Source organism: Haplochromis burtoni, unplaced genomic scaffold (genome assembly GCF_018398535.1).
Source record: "Haplochromis burtoni strain Fernald_Lab_line unplaced genomic scaffold, NCSU_Asbu1 Contig_28, whole genome shotgun sequence".
Lineage (NCBI taxonomy): Eukaryota > Metazoa > Chordata > Actinopteri > Cichliformes > Cichlidae > Haplochromis > Haplochromis burtoni.
The window spans coordinates 222,404-245,518 of NW_024582389.1; the positions used below are offsets into that span (position 1 = coordinate 222,404).

At 40.6% G+C, this 23,115-nt stretch overlaps 1 protein-coding gene across 17 annotated transcripts in view; it reads left to right on the plus strand.

Moving 5' to 3' along the window:
- Positions 1-1,191: 1,191 nt before the first annotated feature.
- epb41l2 (erythrocyte membrane protein band 4.1 like 2) overlaps positions 1,192-23,115 on the plus strand; it is a 51,062-nt gene continuing 29,138 nt past the window's right edge. For 5 of the 17 annotated variants that reach the window (XM_005917600.3, XM_042219098.1, XM_014332176.2 and 2 more), the window contains exons 1-4: positions 1,197-1,384; positions 19,419-19,657; positions 19,830-20,015; positions 21,562-21,813. In XM_005917600.3, the coding sequence (XP_005917662.1) occupies positions 19,433-19,657; positions 19,830-20,015; positions 21,562-21,813 (663 nt within the window). In that variant the 5' untranslated portion in view covers positions 1,197-1,384; positions 19,419-19,432. The other 12 variants (XM_014332180.2, XM_014332184.2, XM_014332185.2 and 9 more) reach the window with 7 other exon arrangements.

Below are 23,115 nucleotides of genomic sequence, written 5' to 3' on the forward strand. Positions count from 1 at the left end.
CCCCCCCCCTCCTCCCCATGAATTGGAAATAAACTGCTTATGAAAGTGAAATGGAGGCTAAAAACTAATGCGCTTGATGTCACTTCTGTAGGATGGGTTAGAAATCACGAGGAACTGTAATTAGAAATAAACTAAGCAAACCCCAAGGCTAAGCATGTTAATAATAAATGCATAACTTAAAAATATAGTCTGTATAAATAGTATAAACAGAAAAACATGTCTTGACCAACTCACATGCAAGATTTTAGAAACAATATTGAACCCGTATTGCATCATCTTATTCTTTTGGCTGCTCCCTTCAGGGGTTGCCAAAGTGGATAGTCTCCCTCCATCATACCTCTCTCTAGCATCCTCTTCTGCCACACCAACCCTCTGCATGTCCTCTATCACTACTTCTATGAACCTACTCTGAGGTCTTCTTCTTTTTCTCCTGCCCGACAGCTCCATCATCGATATATTTTGTCCAACATATACCACCATCACCAAACTATACATCATAGCAGGTCTCACTATTCCTTTGTAAACTTTCTCTTTTACTCTTGCTGCTATTCTTTTGTCACAAATCACCCCTGAAACTGATCTCCACCCACTCCACTCTCTTTCTCCCCTCTCGTGCACCGTCTTGTTGCTTTGCATGGTTGACTCAAGGTCTTTAAACTCATCTGCCTTCACTACCACTACTACTTGTATCTGCAGGTTTTTCCTGTGTCCTTGAGGTGTGACTACTCATATGTGCTCCACATGTAGTTAAGTCAAAAATATGCATTACCTGACTTTACAGAGGTCTGTGCATTTTCCTGTTACTTTATGGCATTTGGCAAAAAACAAAGTATATTTTCAACTCAAATAAATTAAACCACAATAAAAAAAACAGTTAAAATCATTGGCTGACTAAATCTTTATTTACATTTTATTCAATGTTTAAAACTGTTTTATTTTCACATATTAAGCTAAAATTCGTCCACTCTTCAATGTCAAGTCTAAATAAAATTAAACCAGTCCCCAAAAAGAAGTAAAAAATATCATTAACATTTGCGTCCTCGAGAGGGCGCTACTCCGCTACATTTGCACTACCATATCCGCACTGAACGTCCCACTGACGCTAAAAGACAATACGTGCGCCCAATCACATATCAAGATCTAATACAGTAATGGCTCTAAGCCAATGGGAGCTTGCGAAAAGATGTTTTTCACTGTATGGGGCGGGCCTTAGTGGATGATGGATACGTCTGCTTTGCGCCCTCGCCAAATCTTCGGTGTGGACTGTAGTTGAGATTTTTGGAGGCTGAGGTAGTGGGACATTCGCTATTTTTTGGAGGAGAACAGAGCGCGAGTCCACATTTGGGAAAGTCTCCTCATACGCATCGTTGGAGATTAACAACAGGTAACGAATAATTTGGCCTCTTTTAAATCACGTGATTTCTACATCAGCTACTGCAGATGATTCATCGCGTTTTAGGGGTATTTTGTATGTAATATATCGGTAGCGTACTTAACCTGCGCAAGTACCTATTGTAACCAGACGTAGTTGTTCTAACAAGGTAAAACAAACACCGCGTTTGTTACTGAAAGGTGTTATTTAGAGTTCTGGTCATACCTTCGCTCTGAGGCGCTTCATGGCGCCTATCTCCTTCCATATTATCCCTGTTATCACCTAAGCTACCTTCATGCCCCTTGCTCCTCGCGCGCGGATGTGTTTAGGTAGTTAGCATCAAAGATTTTGTGAAGCAGGTAAAAACCTGCCTAGCTTACATTGATTATCTAAATGAATAGACCGAGTTTCCTTACTCGTGGTAGCTGCATTGGGTTTTAGTTAGGTGAATGCTACCGCTGAGGTAACGGTAACTTCACATTAACGGTTGGTTCGTCTAAACACGCCATGGTAATCGTTGACTATTCAAACATCCGGCTCCGTTTTTGCGGGACAATACGTGTAGCTCCTTCCTGCCGCTAAGTTAACAAGTAGTATACGGAGATTTAAAAACACCACGCTGTTCAGAGTGAGTATGCAATTACATTTTCTTTCTATTTTTTCTCCAGTCATTTGGCTGTGCTGACATGTGCTTTTAAAACCGTTTTCAAATAACTGGTATTTGTTTGATATAGTTTCGTGTTCTTGACTGGTTCACAAAGCTGTCTGGGAAACGCAGTCCACGTTGTTTGTTTACTGCATTTCAAAGAGGTTTTTAACCAGGGGTTTTAAACATAAGGCCCGGGGCCAGAATCGGCGCGGCAACTACTCCTAGCCGGTCGTTTGGACGGCTTTGGAAAATGTGTAGGTGGGGATAAATTTTGAACTTCATCAGGCTAAATACCCTCCTAGTGGTCATTTAAACAACTCTAAAGTACTTAAGTAAAAGATAAACAAAAAAGTTCACGTTTTTTCACAATCCACTGTGGAATTTTCTTTTTTTTTTTAATAAATAATTAAATTATTTAAATTAATTACAGGACACTCTGGACATTTAGTTACCAGTTAACTTTTTGTGCAGTTTTACACATTTATTTCTTACAGTTTAAACTCAAAGAGATGTGTTGAAAGACTTCTTTCATTTACTACATGTAGAAAAACTAAGAGGTACTGTTGAAATTCCACTTTCATTACTTTTAATTTCAATAACCTTATATGGCCCAGTTAATATCAAAGTGAGTATGTTGCACATGATGTAAAATGAGCTTGACGTCTCTGGTTTAGGCTATGTTGGCTTGACAAAATACAATTGTTGCTCTCATGACCAGGATATTAAAGAAGAAGTGCTATTGGTGTAGTAACATAAATCTGTCTACATGCAGAACAGTACTTGTGTTTCTTATTTGCTTTCTAGACAGCACCGTAGAATCTGTGCTTTGACGAATGGGAAGGACGTAGCTACTTTACAGACAAATGCAGGCAGACTGGAAAGAGCCAAGATTGTGCTGACTTGTAAAAACTCGGTGGCAACTAGCAAACGTATCTGTTCATGTCTGTGTGTTCAGTGCCACTGTTAACATTAATGAAGTATGCTGCTTTTCTAGAAGTTATTCTTTAAATGTCTCCTTTTGATCATAAAACATCCAATATATCCACGGCTATCTGTGTTTGATGTTTCGAAGTACCACAACTTTGAGCAATACACACCAACTAATATTAGGACATCTAGCCATGTACTTGGGTTCCTAAGTGTCACTCTTAAATCTAATCATACGCCATAGTATGTGATGTCAAGTACCCATGACCTTAATCAGCGCCACTCCGCTTGTGGTGTTCTGCTCTCTATGTGAAAGGAAGGTAGGTCAGATAGTAATGAAGGACATCAGGACAGAGATAAAGTCATGGACAGTAGATAGTCCCAGGCTGTGCCCCTAATGCATACACTGGGATCAAAGGCCTAACTATTGTTGTTTCTAAAAGTAAATCAGTTTATTTCCCAGGCTGCAACAGTTGTTGTACTTCCATGTAGCTGTGAAGTTTTTTTTCATTCAGTGCAAAGATTTTTTGTAGGCTAGAGAAGACTTTGAGGACTTTAGAGCACAGCAGGCCAATTCTGCCCTTTCATAAATATTAGTGTGGTGACATACCACTTTAGATTCTCAATAGATTCAGGCCTGCCTAGTTGTAGCTGTTGTAGACTAAACAGATGGATGCAGTGTCATTGCGCTCACAAGCTAACATAATGGTGGAGGTGGGAAGCTGTTGATGTGATTCTTATTTCTCAGTGTGGTGTAGGCCATAGTAAGTGTAGTCAGTGATAGCCCTGCTCGAGAGGTAGGTACATTCAAAACAACCAACCACTAACTTTTTCTTGTGGGTCTCTCAAACATCACTCGTTAGTTATTTATTTTGACACCCACCAAAGACATTTTGACCTTCCGCAAAATGAAATTTACCAGAATGGAGATAATTTTTTATTTTTACCAGTTTGTTTTAAAGTGCGTTGTAATTGAACAAAGCTTAAAATGCATTTTTGTTTATCAGACGTTTCTATAACTATTGATATGCAGATCAATCATTCTTTGTGCCTGTTTCCAGCCCCCAAAAAAACCTTGTGCAGGGCAGTATGAGGATCTTTTAATTTCATTTATTTATTTATTTATTTTAATTTGGAAAAGGGGACCTGATTATACTTTAACATATTGATACATATCCATGTGGGTTGCGTGCAGAACAACCAGCATGTCTGGCTTTTCTTCGGTTATTTAAAAAAAACAAAAAACCCCTATGTGTGGACTCTGATGATGCCGCACCTCATTTGACTTGGCATGAGTGTTTATTCTAATATCATGAACAGAACGTAGATTTTCCAGTAATGTCGTTTCCGTTGCTATGTATCTCTGTTTGAAAACAAAGAGCTTGTTCAGTCCTCATGCACACAGCTACTGTACATTAACAAGAAGAGTTTTTGGAGCTACCTATCAGCTGAAGATTTTCTTATGAGACAGCTGTGTTCTTAGAATTAAATGCAGTTTCTGAGCTTCTGTTCTCAAATTAAGAACGGACACCTATACAATTTAATCCAACCTAGTACAACATCAAAAAAGCAACTGAGGAAATAAAATATTATTGTATTTGGTGATGCATGTTGTTTTGCTTTGCAGGTGTTTAGGTTATTGTTGTGTAGCAGCACATGTTGCGCACTTAGAGGCAAGTATAACGTTTCAGTTTTTAAAGCTTTCATGATTAGCAGCCACAAAGCCACATTTTAATGGGATTGTGCAGTGGAACATATATTAGTCCACATTCAGTATAAATTTTGGTGCAGACAGGAAGGACAATGTTTTGTAAGCTGTAAAGGGAAGCCCAGAGGCAAGCGTGTCTGTTTCTGGGGTGTGTTTTTTCCTGTCAGGCTCCTCGCTGCGTGTATAGTTTTATCTATAATCATCGGTGCCATGTTCATTGTCAGGCTCTCAGGATGTGCAGAACAGTGGCAGCTCTGTCAAACCCACTAATGAGAAGCCTTAATTGGTTGTTCTGGTGGGAGAATCTGCTCATTAGATCTAGCTGGAACTTAACTCTGAGCTTGCTGGAGTGCAGAGTGCAGAAACCTTGCATTTCCTTTGGCTTTTGTTTTTGATTGTGTTTTTTTAGCTGCTTCCGCAACCCCTGTGAATATCTGTATTGTGCATTCTGTGTCAGTTTACACCCCTAAAACCTATTTAACTGACCCACATTGACATCAGTTAGTACTAGCCCACTTCAGTATTAGATGCATTAGATCTGGTAGCAAATATAATAAATTGTACACATTATCGATCCCCTACTGTTATCAGTTGCTTGCTAGCACCTCTCTAATAAGCAACCTTACTCTTCACTTAGGATGGGTGTACTCAAGACTCAGGGGAAGTAAGCATTTTTTAGATAGTCACTACAATAAACTATGGTCCACCACTGTGTATGAGGGCAAGTTGAAAGGCGTAATGAAGGAACACTGACACATGTAGTGAGGAAGTAAGAGTCAAACACAAGAGGAGAAAGAGGGTGAGAGTGCCAGAGAGAGTGAAAGATATTGCTTAACCATTCGGAAAGGCTATGGGAACATCCATGTGTGTGTGTTTGTGTGCGTATGTGTGTTTTCATCCTGACCCTGTGGGTTCAACGGGAGCAGAACTCGTCACATCAACTCAGACGCACACAGATAATCCTGCTGTCCTTCATCAGTTTGAATGAGTTGTGCCGTGTTGTTTTTATAAAGTAGCATATATTGGGGGGGGGCCTTCACACATCCAGGTGACTGCAATTTTCTTACCCATTTTCCAGTGAATGAAAGTAGTTACTATAACCACAAAGCACACTCTGAGGCTTTCATCTTCTCCATGAGTGTAATGACATTTGGGGCAGTCACAACAGTTATTAAGGTGAACATATTGTACAGTGTGGCAGTCAGCCTCCACAGGCAGGTATTATCCTCTGTAGCTTTCACAGCCAGCAGGCACCACAGGACTCCGATTCACACAGAGAAGATCACAGAGGCACGGATGAATGGAAACTGTAATGCAGTGTTCAGCTTATTACCGCCACGGAGACGGTGAGTAGAGCAGTGTGCGGAAGGGGAATGAGAGATGGAGAAGTAAAGGGCGTGTTTGAAGGAGAGGGCAAAATGGAAGAGGGTAAGGTGAAGTCGTTTTTTTGAGGTTTAGCCACCTAAATGTCAAAAACGTCACATTTTCTTTTCTTAAATGCAAGCGTCCCTTGTAGTAGAATAGGACGCCCTTGTGTTGAAGGGCAACATCAGAGAAGAAAAAAGAAAGGGCAAACTGCCTTCCCTGGCAAGTGTCAAGCTCTGAAAGAAATGATAAAATAAAAACAGAAAGAGAGCGTGGGCCTGTGGATCTGGCCCAGAGCCAGACATAGTTAAAAAGAGATTAATCAGCAGAGGGTCACATTCTCAGAGAGAGGCTGAACAGACCAGAGGCAGTGGCTTCATCTTTTGAAAGCCACAGTTTGGGTCACAACACAAGACAGTCTTGGCACTGAGAGTATCAGCTAGAAAAGGCTGGTAATATTATGTTCTTGATACTGATATCATATCTTGCGGCATATCCTCAGGATTGCTTCCTGAAACTTGACAGTTGAAACTTGAAGCTTTTTTCAGGTTAATCTTCTCAGGGATCACTTCCATCATCTGTAGTTAGGTACTCTAAAAATCTATTCAATGAGAAAGTATAAAAGGCAAGCAAAGTAGCATAATGCATGATGACCTAGGGCTGTGTAAATAATCTGAACATGGATTAAAGAGTACTGTTATATTAATCATCAAATGTTCATTTGTTTATTTCTGTGAGTGCAGCCACACTAACTTGTTCTCATTAGCAGCCACTGACATGCTCTGGAGTTTGTAAAACATTTTGGAAAGAGCGTATTGAACCCATTAACTGTGAATTTGTGGGAAACTAACAGAAAGTAGGGTCAGTAGTTTTTCTCATTAGCCAGAAGTATTTGTGACAGAGTGTGGTAGTAAGGAGCTCAGAAACTGGCAACGAACAAAAGTCAAACATAATACCCAGTTTGTACATAAATATTCAGGTAATGAGACTTCTAAAGTCTTAATCAAAGTTATTGATACTTTGCTGTTTAAATTGAATCTGCCATTTTTCTTTCGGGATCTTAATAATCAAGACTTATCTTGACGGATGTACATGGTGAGGACTAGTTGACAATGTCTGTTTGTGTGCATCTTTGTGACGTCAGCACCTACTTTTTCTGCTAGCTATGTGCCTGCAGTCAAGTTTCTGTATACAACTTCACTAACTTCAGCATGACTAACTTCACTAGCAAGTATCTCTGCTCTCATTAGTGATGTACCTGTCATATTTGCCATGTACGAAAGAGTCTTGTTTTAGTTGCCAGCCTTGACTCTAGTTGCCCCCACCCTATATGTTTAAAAGTGAAATAGTACTGGGTCCACTCTTGTAATACAGCCTAGTATATTTATACATGAACCTGACCCATTCAGATGTTGTTAATGTGGGATCTGTGGTCCTATGCTGGTGTACATTTGTGTAGGTCTTTGGCTATGCAAACTGAAGGACTATGGGTATCCAGCTATGTGTGGTGGGAATGCTGATTGGTTGAAAAGTTTGTTTGAACAGGAAAGAATGATGTTGGAGTTCACCGCATAGAAGGGGGCGGAGACAGCATGAGAAGCACAGACAGTTGTTTTTACCATTTGAATTTGCATCACGACAAAGAAGTTCATTGACTTTTATGACTTCTTTGTTCTGTTTGGCAGGGGCTTCACCATGACTGTAGAAAATATGGATGACCTCATAGGTTACCAAAAGTGAAGCCAAAACATGTCAACTGCCTCTGGTTGTTTGGCTGTAGTATCGGTCATGACCCCCGACTCCTACGTGTTAGCTAGCAGGTCCTGCAATTGTGTGGTTTCACTGTTGTACAGGAAAGGAAGTGGAGCCTTGTTGTCAATCATCTATACAGTCAGTGGGGCTAAGTTAAAGGACCAATAACAGTGTAAACACATGTTTAGAGTGTTTAGAATATCCCACTGTACTGGATGTTTTACACGATTTTGACACCGTCCCCCTGGTGACAGTACACTACTACAACATACAGATGATGGTCCACAAAGGAGGCTTAATGGAAAAGATGTCTGAAAGTGGCGTCAGAAATTCATAAATACATGTTGTTTCAAACTTTGTTGCACTTGCTTTTCTGCTAGCTACCTGCCTGAAGTGAAGTTTCTTTATACAAGACACCATCCATAAATTCTGGAAGACAGCTTATTACTATAGTCCTCAAATCTGACGCATCTAAATCCTAATGGAGTTTTAATCTTTAAATCTTCTTTAAAATGACATATTACCCACTTTTCATAGTCTTGGGGATAAGTGGTTTTTTTAAAGCCCATAATATGACCCTCTTATAAAGAAAGAAACAGAGGTCCTTTTTGACATGTAGCCTTTGTGTCATACTGTACTAGCAATGACTGCCAAAATATTACTGCAAGGGAAACAAAACATCTGTATGACATAACACAGACACACATGAATGTACGGATGTTTTGCTCTGAGTAATTTCCTGTTTTGTTTTTTGTAATTTTTTTTAGATTTGTGGTAGATTTCTGATGAAAGTAGGATACGTTAAACAGGTACTCAGGGAGATGTGTAACCAAAAATGCAAATTAAAAGATAGAGGTATGGGAGATTGGTTGGAGGGGGAATCGGGAAGAGAGTTACTTCCTGTTTCCTGGTTGAAGGTCAGAGGTCACTGATCTGAGATTTAGCTGATATAAAATGACTAAATAATCTGCGGGGTTATGTCATTTGCTTGGACAATAAGAGATGGTCACATAAAGATGTGTGACTATGTGTCTTCACTTTAAAGGCAACACGGCCTTGCAGTAATTGAGAAAATGGCACAATGTTCTGAAATTGAGGGCATCTTGCAGTGTTCACAAAAGGGATGGCTAATTTTAGATTTCAGGGTTAAGGTTAGTAGTTACGAAATGAATGGCAGGGAGCTGTGATGGTGGTGTGTGCTCATGTTGCAGTGGTCTGAATGCTCACTGTAGCATGAATGGAGAACATGCTGATTACTCCTGACGAGGGCTGCTGATTACTTTACTTGTCGGTCACTCTGTGGATAATTGTCTTTCCTAATGCACACAATAGTCTTTTTAGTCTATAAGTGATCATAAAATACAAAAAAACCCTCATCACAGTCCAAAAACTGCTTATTTTATCTGAGCAACTCAGTAAAACTATGCTCTTATTATTAGTATGTGAAGAATAAAAATCGGCAAACATATATAACCAGTATGTGTGCCAAACAGACTAAATGGTTGAGACATGGCATGTTTTGGTAGTTTTCTGACAGACTGCAAGGCTTTTAGAGTCTTTCTAATCAATACTTGATGAGCCGTGCATCCTCTTTAGGCTCTGGCAGAGGACTAGGATGTGTGTCGCTCCATCTAAATCAGCTTGCCACACAAGGCGACCGTAACAAAGAGCCTTGATGACCATGAAGTCATTTGTTTTGCCAGAGCACCTGTTGTCACCACCCTCTATGGGATATACATTGCCATAGCAACACCACACCCACAGCTTGTTGAGCCGCGCAGTTTCACCGTGGGTTTCGCTCTCTTCATCTTTCACTCATTCTTTATCACCTTCCAGCTAATGCCTACCTTTTTCCTCTCTCCCTTTCCGTCTTTTTCACCCACCTCCCCCCCTCTCTTACACACACAGTAAATTGTATCTCCTCTCATGTGCACTTGTGTGACCCACCCATACTTTCTCCCTTTGTCTCTCATTCACACAGACTGGGCACTTGCGCCTGACTGCTTTAATCGCTGAATAGGGGAGTTTAGCATTTCACAATAGCAGTTATGAGCTGACCCATTATTCTCACCCCCACACAGAAAGAGAGGCTCAACCCGGGAAGAGTAGATGCATGAAAAATACCATATAATATGATTAATTTATTGCATCGTTAGTCTGTGTTATGGCATTATTGCATAATTTTTGATATGTCATGATAATAAAGCAATAAATGAGACAATATTTTCATTAGTTAGTAGTTAAATAATGCCAAAAATGACAGCACAAAAGCCTTATATTCACAGGTTGCAGTTTCTAAATTGCTTAGGCAATGCTGCTTCAACCCCCGTATAGTAAAAGCATATTCCTGGTGTTTCTAAGCATTGTATAAAAAAAATATAATTTATACGTATGTAAATGAAACCCTCAAGTAAGTATTATTTGCAGGGGCATATAACATCCATAGACAGAGGTAATGGACTGAGAACTAGCACCTGTTGAAGAGTAGAGTTTAGTACATGAGACTTGACAGTAATGATATAGTGACTAAAGTAATGACATAGTATTGGTCACTTAAGAATTACCCAGGAGGTGAATTTTCATTTGTTAAGCTCAAACCAAAAGCAAAAAGGCATCAAGGAACAATTGTGTCAATGCCTGTGTTTATTTCAAGCCAGTGAGGTTGACATCAGGTGTAGTTGAAGAGAAAGAGAGTTGGGTGAAGGGATGACTGACAGACCGGCAGGGAGACTGACAGACACACAAACATAAACAGGGATTATCCTCTGTGTAATCCCCAGTTTGAGGGTCAGAGTGCAGTGTACAGAAACAGGCATGTTCTGAATTTTCACACCAGCAGTATGTGTGTACATCTGTGTGAGGGCGTGTCAGAGCGCAGTAGTCATCACACACTCAAAGCTCGTGTGTCTATTAGAGATGCTGAGAGTATGTTTTTACATATATGTAAGAATCTCCTTTGTGTGTTTGTGTATGCATGTGTCACTGGATGGCAGATTGACAAATCATACACGGCAGAGATTAGAATTGTGTATCTGCTTGGTTATTTCAAAACAGGGCTCTGTAACTATCAGCTGTTCGGCTGTGGCGGAATAGTTTGGAAAGCTTTTAGCTTGTTTGGATGACTCGGAGCGATCTGCAACTTTTTAATTCAATAGGCACAGCTGCATGCAGTTCCGTTGATTTCCAGCACTGTGTGTTTTGGACTCCATTTGACTCTGTCAGAAACAAGTAGGGATGGGTATCGTTTAGGTTTTATCCGATACCGGTGCCAAATCGGTACTTTTGAAACGGTGCCGGTGCTTAAACGGTGCTCGAACCGGTGCTTAAAGAATGGAGAACACAAACTTTGTCCAAAAACCTCTCATGTTCAGCTGTTTTTTTTTTTTTTGGTTTTTTTTTGTAAAAAGCTAACAATGTTAGCCTTTTCTGCAGCTATGGGGCATATATGGTATCACTCTTGGCTGGAAGCAGTGCTTAAACAATGGAAAAAAAACACAAACTTTGTCCAAAAACCTCTCATGTTCAGCTGTTTCCCACTTTTTCTTTGGTCATTTTAGCCTTTTTGTCCAGGGTGAAGGGAGTATCTGCCATCAAACAAGAGGACAGCCACATGTAGCTATGATCATGTTTGCTAGTTCACCTTACAGTAATAACGTGGTTAGCCTACTCAACGTAAATTACACTGAACAACATTAAGCTACTCACGCAGAGAAGAACGGCTGCTGCTGCATCATCATCCTCATCATTTCTGCTACACTGGCAGGGCTAGGGGCCAGGACTCTATTCTTCGGGTTTTTGGGGGATGTTGCTCCGGGTCCGATAACTGGCAACCCACCCAACGTGCACAGTGTGAGGTCTCGCAGCAAACTATCAAATACGGCGCATTTCTGGGCTTTTAAAAAAAACGCTATGCGTCGCCAGGTGTTTCATCGGATTCGAGGTGTTACCTCCTTTGACAGTATCACAGTATCAGCTTAAAGCACTTGTTGCAGGCTGCTGAGTTTGCATATTTTGCTGTGAAGTACAACCAGACTTTTGACCGCTTCGCCTTGGACATTTTTAATCTGTAGCTCTGCTCTAACAGAACGTACGTACATGGCCCCGCCTACTATCCTCGGAAACGTAAAATGATTGGCTAGAAGTGTATCACAGCTCAGGAAAAAAAAGCACCGAAATAAAGCACCGAAATGTGCGCTGCTTTTCGGTCTGGTTACTACCGTTTATGTCAGAACCGGTGCCATCATGGCACCGGACACCGGTACCCATCCCTAGAAACAAGCTTCGCTGCTCAGTGAAATGCTTGAAAACATTTCTCAGTGCACAGCAAGACAATGGAGTGAACCACTCATTGACTCAAACAATGAAACAATGCAGCTTTGACATGAAGGTAGTCATTTTGCATCTATGTAAACAGGTTTTACATGTAGATAACATCTCTGAAGAGTTTGTAGGTTTTGTAGCAGCATTGTGTCTAGAAAAACCCAGCTCAGCATTTGAATGATTGTTCTAATATTTTTTTTATTGACATTCAAATTAAAAAATTATTCACTGAATTATCTCTACTTAATTATCTTATGAAGCAGCTAGAATATATGGTGCACTCACCATATTTTAATATACTGTACGTTGTTGCTCTCATAAAAGCTCCTCCTTGGTATAATTTGCAGTGTTTCTGAGTTCAAATAGACATAAGAAGAATATTTTTGCCCCTTTCGCCTGGCAGCTGTGACAATCATTCAGCTGGTACACATGAAATGGACATTGTAGTATTCAAGAATTCAGTGTGAGAACAAATCAAGAAACGGGCCCTTTGTTCATCCAGCACTACAGCAGCTGATAAGGGGAAAGCTGGAGGTTTGTCCTCTGTGCTGTGACAAAGTCCTAGAAAAAAAACCTTTGACGGTCAACAGATGCTGCAGACTTCAAGGTAGTATTTAGCTAGCTAGTTTTGGCTAAATGAGGAATCTGGTTCTCACTGACCTTCCACTATATGTGCGTATTTGGGTCCGCTGCCCAATAGTGCTGCACCCCTGCTTCCACCTCTAGAGACCAAATCTTTGAAGGTACTATCTGTGCTGCAGAAAATAAGTTTTCAAACACTTCAGGGATTTGCGCTCTTATGGGTGAAGGATCACCACTCTGGCAGCTTTTTCTGATTTCAGCTTTTAGGGTTTGTTTATTTCTGTTCAATAGGAATAAAACTAAAACTTTTTGTCATCATAGTGACAGAAAGTTTATGGTTCTCAGGACCTCAAAACTAAACAGCTGTGATTATTATTTTCATTTTAAATTAAGTTTAGATTGATATCTTGATGAAACAGTAGGTCTCAGGGCAGTTATCCAGAATATTCAGTCAGCATGTTGAAGATCCTGCCAGGAGTGTTCTAGTAATCCAAAAAAGGATTAATAGGTATGAGTGGGGTTTTTTTTGTCTTTGCTTTTTTTAAAAATACAGAACTTTGTAACTTCCTGACATTCACCGAAATGAATGAAAAATAATGCTAAGGATGCTATCAGGGCCTAGAAATGAGTTTGTGGAAAAACAGTATTTATTATTATCATTATTATTATTAGTGCCATGTATGGATTTTAACCTGCATGGGTAGAAGTTGGCTGCTGGTACTCCCTTTGCTAGCATTAGCTGACTTCTACCCTTTTAAGTTTTACTTTTACTTTTTAATTTAAGTTAGTTAGATTGATAGCGAAATTGTGAACAACGACATCCCGATGTTCTATGTTCCCTATGTTAGATGCTTGCTGGATGACCCAATGACATTTGCTACCACTGGAGAGATGTTCATATCAGCAAATTGATCTAAAGTGAAGGCTTACTCTCTTTACTCATAGCTTTTTAGAAGCGTCGTGCACAGAGCGTCGTTCGCGTTGGCTGACTAAACCCGAAACACTCGCAACCATTTTACTTACTACATTTTCGTGTACTGCTTGCCGTCTTTCGTAGGTCACCGAGCTCGCTTGAATGTTCATTTTTGTACCATGCACGACAATATATGACCTCAGTTTCATGGTGGTATTAAAAATTATACGATCAAAAATTTTAAAGTCTGTAATTCAGTAATATTGCCTGACCATATAAGTCAAGTACAGTAATCACATGAAGAGGTGGAAAAGTCTTAAGTCAGTGTGTCAGTGTATCTGTTGCAAGTTGCAGTCTTCCTCATCTTTCAGAATCTGCCGAATCTGAGTAACTCTGCTTCATAGATGCATGCTTTGTGTTTTTCAGTGGTAGTATCATTGGAGGGTTGCTGTTGGTTCAGTGATGGTGGGAGTAGGGGGAGAAAAGTAGCTGTTGCGGTTGTTGTAGGTCCAGCATGAAATATCAGCTGCTAGTCTGATGTGCTATGAAACGGGTTTAGACACGGTCATAATCTCTATTGTCACGTAAGCTCCGTCCACTAATCTGTATTTTTGCTGTGGTAATCTCTTGTCTCCATGGGGATTTATTGTTGTAGAGCATGAATGCGGTTTCCATGGAAACCAGTTTGTCCTCTTTATTCTTTCAATTATGGCCCATAGAATCAGGAACCGGGGTATGTTTTTATATTCGATTGAGGCTTGTCATATCTACTTTAGCAGATGAAAGTTAACAGAAATGTGTAGGCACTAGGCCGACGCTCTCTTTTCTCTCTTGTTGTACAGTTTAGCACCCACGCCTGTTTCAGCCTGTTGTAAATTTTTATCTCTTGGCCACAATCCAGGCCAGGAAGTTGTCGTTACTATGATGACAACCCTAAAACCCAGTCAGACAGCAATAAAGTTGTAAGTGGAGAAGAATGTGTGTGTGTGTGAGTGTGTGAGACTCATGTGACAGCAGTCTAGTGTTTAAAAAGTGAGAACACTAACTCCCTACATGTGCGCATGGGTAATTTGGTAGAAGCAGGTAACGTAGGAGCATTTTCCTTGGAGATGTCGCCAGCATTAACTACTCTTTTTTTTTTCCTTTTTCTTTGTATTGTATATAAAATAAAGCTGGAAGGTTTGGCATTCTAAGCACACACAGTAAAGGCTTAGTGTTTTAGTGTTTCAACAAAAGATTTTCAATATGAAAGCGAGAGAAAGACATTTTTTTTTCATGGTTTTTAAAATGTCATTGTTGGAAAGGAAGATGCTTAATTTCCTTTAGTTATAAACACTGTGAAGGAAGGAAGTGAAAGATTGTGAATTGATTGAAAGTACAACTTTGTATGAGCTTTTAGGCATGGTTTTCATGCCAAAAGATGTGAACAACAGTGTTGTGAAAATGCAGTTTTCATGCTAATGTCCATTAGTAATCCAGCATAGTAGGCATGTCTGTGAGATTGTTCGCTCTCCCTCTCTCTTTCCTTTTTGGATCCTTCTTCAGCCTATCTCCATTGCTGCTCTTTTCTCACACACTTTTCTTGACTATCTCCACCCCCTACCTTCCCATGCTCTCTCATTTTCTGCCCTCATTTCTCTGAGCAATCGTCCCGGGGGAAGCAGAGCTCTGAGGGAAAGAGAGGAGAGGATGTAGGAGAGAAAATGGCAATGACATTTTGTAGGGCAGGCATTTGCTAAGAGGTGGGAAGGGAAAGGAAAACGAATAGAAGAACAGAGGCAGAAAAAGTAAAAGAAAGTGCAAACAGAGGGTAAACAGAACGTCAGAAGAAGGAAGAGAGTTGCAGGGGGGGAAAGAAGGCAACAGAAACAACAGTAGGTAAGGTCATTAGTTCGTCAGTTAATTCAGCCATTCAGTCAACCGTTCATCTGTAAAATGAGAGGTGTAACAAGCTGAGTGAGGATTTTTATTATTGGCAGATTTCTACTGCTTTGATGGTCTTGTGCAGATCAATTAATTGAAGGAAGGTCACATTAAAGAGATGAGGCTGAATAAAATCAGAAAACCATATTTCTCTCAAGTGTGCAGCTGGCAGTGCAGTGTCTGAGTTTGTGTTTACAATGAATCTGCAGGCTATTTGTGCCTTTTTAGACATCTGGGTTATTTGAACGCCACTAATTGGCTGTGAAATAGGATGAAATGTACCACAGCACCAAAGCATTACAGTACATGCCTCTAGACAAATTCTGCATGAAAATGTCCTTGATGAAGCAACAAAACACATCTTCTGATGATTGCTTATACAGGAGTTTATGACTCAGAGTGTTTAACCCATATTTGACCCCGTTTATAAGAAACTTGGTCACAGTTTCCTGCCATAAACTGTCAAGTGCGTATATATGTCTGTGTATTTGAAGCGAGATTGTAATGTCACTGGTGTTTTTATATGGACTGTGGGAAGAGGAGAGAAACAGGAGGAGTGTAGAGGGAGATAATACGAGTGGGTGATGGGGGGGATTGAAAGGGGCCCCAGGAAGAGAGGAGAGAGATGAGTGCAGAGATTTAGTGAAAAAGAGAAAGAGGCACCCTGGACTGGAGAGCAGAAGAGAGAGTTGTGAAGAGGGTGAGTTAGATAGTTGTGAGAGAGGTAGAACAAGGTTGCTGGTGTTAAACAGTTGCGGATAAGGAGGGCAAGTTTAAAGCAGGCCTAAGTGGCCGTGACGAAGCTCCACTCTAATGCCAGCTCACACAAACGCACACTTAGAGCTGGCCCATTGAGAAACAATGTTTCAAAGGAGTATGAACTGCAGTTGGTCTGTAGTAACAGAGCTGTTGTGATGACTGACATAGTGGAAAAAATAGATCTGTTGCCACTCAAAATTGGTTTAAAGTCTCTTCGTGTCTGTGTGGTACAGAGTTATTTGGTTGTTTGGTTTGCATTGTACGCTGGTCGTATTTTTTTTTCTTTTCTGCCGTCATAGTTTAGTCTAGTGAGACTGACCATGTTATTTTAAATGACGACCGACTCTAAAATAGACTTTTCCAGTAGATGCTACTCGTTGCATCTGAAACTACATCCAAATAAATGTTATAAGTAATACTTAATGTTATAACTCAATGCGAGTCTTAGAATCCAAGTCTTGTCACTTTAGTCGTCTTAGCACAAAGCCCAGGCAGTTATTTTAGATTGAAAATTTCCTGAATCTCCGGCTCCCTCATATCCCAAAATTGCTCTGTTGGAATAATATCTGGTGACTGTGGAGGCCATGTGAGTACAGAGAACTCAATGTCATGTTCATGAAACCAGTGTGAAATTGGTGATGATAGCAATTATTATTATTATTAGTGAGATTGTTGGTTTGTGTGGAGCTATTATCCTGGTTGCTAGGTTTAAAAATGGTGGTTGAGATTTTGTTTGTGTAGGAGCGTCTTTCGTGACTCATCAAGTAATCCCACTGACGGGCCAGTTAGTGGCTCAGATCACATGGTGCTCCGGTGGAGTAGGTACTAAAAAGCACCTGGTACCAGGAACTTCCACCTAATGGAAAATCTAAAAGTCAAGTCAAACCAAGTAGGTGCTTGTAAAATATTCCCCACAACACTATATCATCACTGCCAGCCTGAACCGACGCAAAGATGGGATGGATCCATACTTTCATGTTGTTTGCGCCAGTTTCTGACCCTACAACTCAAATAGTGCAGTAGAGATGGAGACTCAACAGACAGGAAACATTATATGTTGTCCAATTTTGGTGAGCCCATGTGAGTTGTAGCGCAAATTTCTGTTATTCCTTGACAGGAGTCGCACCTGGTGTGTTCTTCTGATGCTCTATCCCATCTGCTTCGAAGTTCGATGTGTTGTGTATTCAGAGATGCTTGTTTGCATACCCTGGTGGTAATTTAAGTGGTAATTTGAGTTACCGTTGCCTTCCTATCAGCTTGAAGCAGATATAACATTCTCCTCTGACCTCTGATATCAACATGACCTTTTCACCTACAATACCACCCCCCCTTCTTTTTTTAAATCTATGACAATTCTCTGTAAACCATAGAAATAGTTGTGTGAGAAAGTCCCAGTAGATTAGCAGTTTGTGAAATATTTAAACCACTTCAATCACCGTTCTTACCCATTCTGATGCTCCTGATGCTCACCTTGAACTTCAGCTGATAGTGTCTGTATGCCTAAATTTACTGCCATGTGAGTAGCTGATTAGAAATTTGTGTTTATCAGCGCTTAAACTGACTTATCTTATTGTGTACTTCTTAGAGTTAGTTGTTTGTTTGTTTTTTAATAAAACAAATAGTCAAAATTTAGTAAGTTATCTGTCTAAAAAATAAAACAGCTTTGTGAGAGGATTGGAAGAAAACATCAAAGCATAACTTGTTCATTAGGTCATCTGTGTATTATTTTTGTGTAAAATCCATCTCATAAATGTACTTCACCACTGGAGAAGTCAAACACATGGATGTGGAGATGAGTCCCACTTATCAACAAATGATAATATAAAAAAAAATATTACTTTGTTGTGTAATGTCAGCATTTTAAAAGAACATTTTTTAAAATCTTTTGTTCACCTGTCTGCACATGAACATAGTGTCTATAGCCTTTCTGACGTTTGCATGCTACACATACACCCCCTTCTCCCTTCCCTACCTCATTAGCCGATCATGCGTAAGGAGACCTGTTCTATTTTTACTCCCGCCCCCTCCCTACACACCACTGGTGCTGGGTGGGTGGGTGGGTGGGTGGGTGTGCGCGTGTGCACGTCCTCTCTTATTGAAGGTGGCAGGGCAGAAAAAAGAAAGACGGAGAGCGGGTAAGATGCTCACAAAATAAAATGCAGACGATGTAATGAATAATAGAATCATAGGAATGAGGCCAGGAAAGCCTAGTCTGGGTGATGGAGAAAATAGGCTGGGAAAGATTCGAACAACTGAAAGCACAGTGAATGATGATGACTTCGTAGTGCTTGATTTATGGTTAGCTTTTAGCCTGAAGCTACTAGATTAAAGGAGGCTGTGTGTGCAGCCAGGTAGGCACCCTGTGTGGATGGATTTCCACATTCCTGACCTTAACATGTCCTTACTGTTTGTGTCATCGCCACATAGTGTTATTAACAAAATTTGCGTCACCGCAAATGAAAGTGTCTGTTTTGTGATAGGGTGTGTGTGGACAGGCTGCCAAAGATATTTGGGTTGACGAGTGTGTGTGCTGACCACAGCTGCAGGGTAAAACCAGTGATTCACATTACAAGCGATTGAGAAATTCGTCCTCTTTCTCTTTCTGTGTGTGTGTGTGTGCGTGTGTTTGTGTGATTGTTTGTAACCAGCTGTTGACCCAGATGAAACTTATTGTGTTGCATAATGACTTCCCAAACCTTCGTGTTTTTCTTTACTTGTGTAAAAACACAGTTGATGTCATTCATTAGCAGCTGTGAGCCAAAATTGGCTAACTTATACGAGCCTTTTTATTTCCTATGACATGTTTACAGACATAAGAGCTTTCTATTTTGTTTTATAGTCTGTTTTACCTCCAGTGTAGAAGAAGCACAGATCCCTCTCAAAGGAAAAAGAAACACAGAACCATGTGGCTCATTTATAAATGACGAAAATGTTGCATGCCATGAAAAATTGATATTCTTGCCCAAATAAGTGGTTGAATTCGGTCAGGTTATTCAGAATTTTTCAGTAATGTACAAAATTTGTATAATGCAAGGCATAACCAGTAAGCTAAAACTAAAGATCTATTTTTTTGTGTAAGTATCTGTTTAATGTGTTGCTTTTAAAATTTTAACTCAACGCTCTTTCATCGTTGTCACTTTTGCTGCAGGTTGATTTGTCACCATGACAACAGAAGCGGGCTCTGAGACGGAGGTGAAGGAGAAAGCTGAGGAGTCAGCCGCTGAGCCCGACCAATCGGAGAAGGCCACGGAAGATTCCCAGGAAGTAGCGAACGCTGAAGTAGAGGAGAAGGAAAGAGCAAAGGTGAAGGAAAAAGAGGGGAAGGAAGGCAAAGGAATATCTCGATACCTGCCAACATGGCTTAAGAAGCAGAAGTCTCAAAGCCAGGTGAAACTGGGTTCACACTGATGTTATGTTATATTGTCACAACTCTGTAGGGAATTTTACTTAAATTATTTAGCAACAATCGTTTTTCAGGCTCATTGTAAGTGCTGGTACATTAATGAACTTTTATGTTAGATTTTAATTTTATTTGGATTTATTTGGGTTTTTTGCTAAGACCTCCCCAACGAAGGAGGACCCCCCTACAGAGGAACCTGTTAGCGAGGTGACACAGGAAGAGGAAGGGCCTACCCCAGAAGTGAACGGTCACGCTGAGGAAGTAGAAGAGAAGGAGGAAGTCAAGTCTGAGCAAGTGAAGGAAAAAGAAGCAGAAACTCATTCCAACGCCAGTGCAGACACTGAGGTACTGCTCACGGGTTCACTACAACACTACATAGCATATGCTTTAAAGTAGAATCAGAAAACAAGATGTCTAGTACTGTCAGGTTATAATGGTGATTTCAGAAAAAGAAATATAAACATCCCTTAAAAAATGGTTAAGCTTATTTTTAATTTTTTTTAAACTATGCCTGCTTCCTCCAAAATCTCATTCTGTCAGATGAAAAGCTCAATAACACTCAGATATCTATATAGCATGCAAACTGAAGAAAAGATGAAAAATCCTTGATTATGTCCAAAGGAACATAATCTGTCTGTCACCACTTCTACATCTGACTCATACGTGTTTTCTGCCAAGTCAGTAATGGTTTCAACACAGTTCCACCAGAGGTGGAAATAACCACACCGGCCATGATACAATATTATCATAGCGCTTCACTCGTGATATGATATTATTGTGATTTTTAACATTTTGATATATGGTTGATAGAGAGGTAGCTTTGTCAGGCCAAGTTTCCCCAGTGTCGGATGGTTTTTCAGTTGGACCGATTTAATGTCAGTTTGCTCGACTAATGTTATCTCAGGATGGTGATGCATGAGATGAGTATTACCAGAGTTTTTTACTTTATTTAATAAAATATTGATATTTGTTATTCCCGTATTGGTATTCTGTATGGATTTTTTCCACTAAAAAACAATGGTGCTAAAAATCTGGTATGAGCTCTACGTTCTTTACAGCTCTACATCAGCTCATTGGCACAGTGTCAGTGGAAACAAAGTTTAGGTAACATATTATATTCAGACTTTTTAGTATCAACCTTGTTTTATGTCAGAGAAGGAGACCTATGAAATGCGAGTAAAAGTATCCTGCAGCAGTTGCGTCGCTAATAACAGAATACATGTCTGTACCAGGGAATTGTGTGTACTTTACCTGATGGGCTGAGTGAATGGCTTTGCATTTCAGTCTCCTTATGCCTGTTGTAAATAAATTAAAAATCAGTATAGTCATTTACAAACCCTCATGGAAACACTAGACAGACTACAAGGCCAGTGTCAGTATTATTGTACCCTGTAACATATTCTTTAGCGGTCAGAGTGATTAAAGTTCCCCAACAGCATTCTGCTTTTGTTAACCAGCCACATATTGTGGTAAACACAGATGGTAAGAAACCCAACAACGAGATGTGATATTTTCTACAATGTTCAGACAGTGTTGATGTGTATTGACAATTTACAGCAAACTGCTTAAAAATGCTGTTAAATTACCAGAGCAACAAAGAAACACTGGAGCATACACACACACACACACAAACTCCTTTCTCCCTTGTGCACATGCACACACATGGACTCTTGCATCCACTGATCACATTAAGCCACCCAGGCCCACCCAGTGACATCAACATTTCAGTGATCAAGCCAAAAGAAACGCCTGCCTTTTCTATGAGCAAATTCAGACTAGAGGGGGAATTACACACGGAAAGGAAAGTTTGGTCTCAACAAGTAATGAAGATATTCTTATGTTTTTAAGAAGATTGCAAGTTTATTTATTTATTTCTTGCAAACCCTGTTAGCCTGCCAAGGAAGAGAAGGTGGAAGAGAGTGCAGAGAAAAGTCCAGAAGAGACCAAGGAGACAACAGAGGGAGAAGGAGCAGAGGAGGAGACGAAGGAGAAGGAGGGAGCAGTGGAGGCTGAAGGGGAGGCAGGAGAAGGCCAGACCTCCATTTTCCAGTCTCCTCTTCGTCTGGTGAGAAAGAACAAGATGAAGTTGGTGGTGTGTCACGTGACCCTGCTGGATGGGACTGACTTCACCTGCGAGGTGGAGGTAAGACTGTGATAAAATTCATAGAGCAATACAACCACAGTGTAAAACGTGGCTAGTGTAACCATGTGAGATCAAGATAGTATGTTATGGCTCCAAATATAGTGTTTCCACTTTAATATTCTAAAGGTTTGCCTGTCATGGTACAAGAGTTCTCACACTTTTCTGTATCTATCAGCAGTTTCTTGCTTCCTTTGAATACTGTCCTTCGAAATGTAGTTCGTTTCTGTGATGTAAGGAGGTTCCTCCAGTTGTTGACAGAGCAGGTCGACACATTGTCCATCTCATGTTCTTATGCGCGTCACGTGAGTGCCAGTTTGTCAATGATGTAATCGCTAATAGGATGTAAGATCTAGTGTGTGTGCACGTCAGTGTGTGCCTGTGCATTTGAGTATTTAACTTCCTTACTCAGTGTGCAGTAATGGCAGAAGCACCAGCTCACATTGTTCAGGGCGTAGTTCAGAGGGATAAATGCATCGCAAAGCAGAGCGAGCTGCAGGGGCTTGCCTGGGGACTACAACACATGCGCGTACGCACACACTCCCACCAGATTATGGGGTCTCACAGATTAGTTTTCGGCATCTGTTCCTTCCTAACAAGCACGTGTCTTAGACCCCCTACGCGCACAGTTGGACATATTCATTACAGATACATCACACGTGCATCAGCCTTATAGTGTTTCTGTTGGGTAAGAGAGGAGTTTTTTGTATTTTGCTAGTTTTTAATACTAAAAATGATGGTCAATAACATGTTCACCCAAAGACATGCACATTTTTTAGCCGTTCCTCTCCTCACATTCACACACTCTCTCACATTCAGCGGGAAGCTGCTCAGAATAGCCACTGTGCAGAACCACTGGAGCTGTTAACGCTTAAATCTTTGGTTCAACGACCCCTGAACAGAGCGCTGACCATTTCCCTTGCCAACATTTTCCCATTTGGCTTGAGGGCTTTTGTCGGTAGCCTCCGTGTGGCAAACCTGCATCCTAATCTACAGTATGGCAACGCCCAGCAGCGTGCCAGTGAGAGAGTGCGCTTGTTTGAATAGAAGCTGCTTTGTTTCACAAGAGATAACGCTGATATGGCAACTAACTGCTATTGTCCTATAATGCACCCGCACACACATACGCACTCACACACATATCCATCCATGCCTCCCTCTACATGCTGGCATAGTTAGGATCGCGAGAGGGAGAGATGCACAATGCATTCCAGAGATTAAATTTTCTGTTTTGCCCAGCAGGCCTCCAACACACACACACACACACACACACACACACACACACACACACACACACACACACAC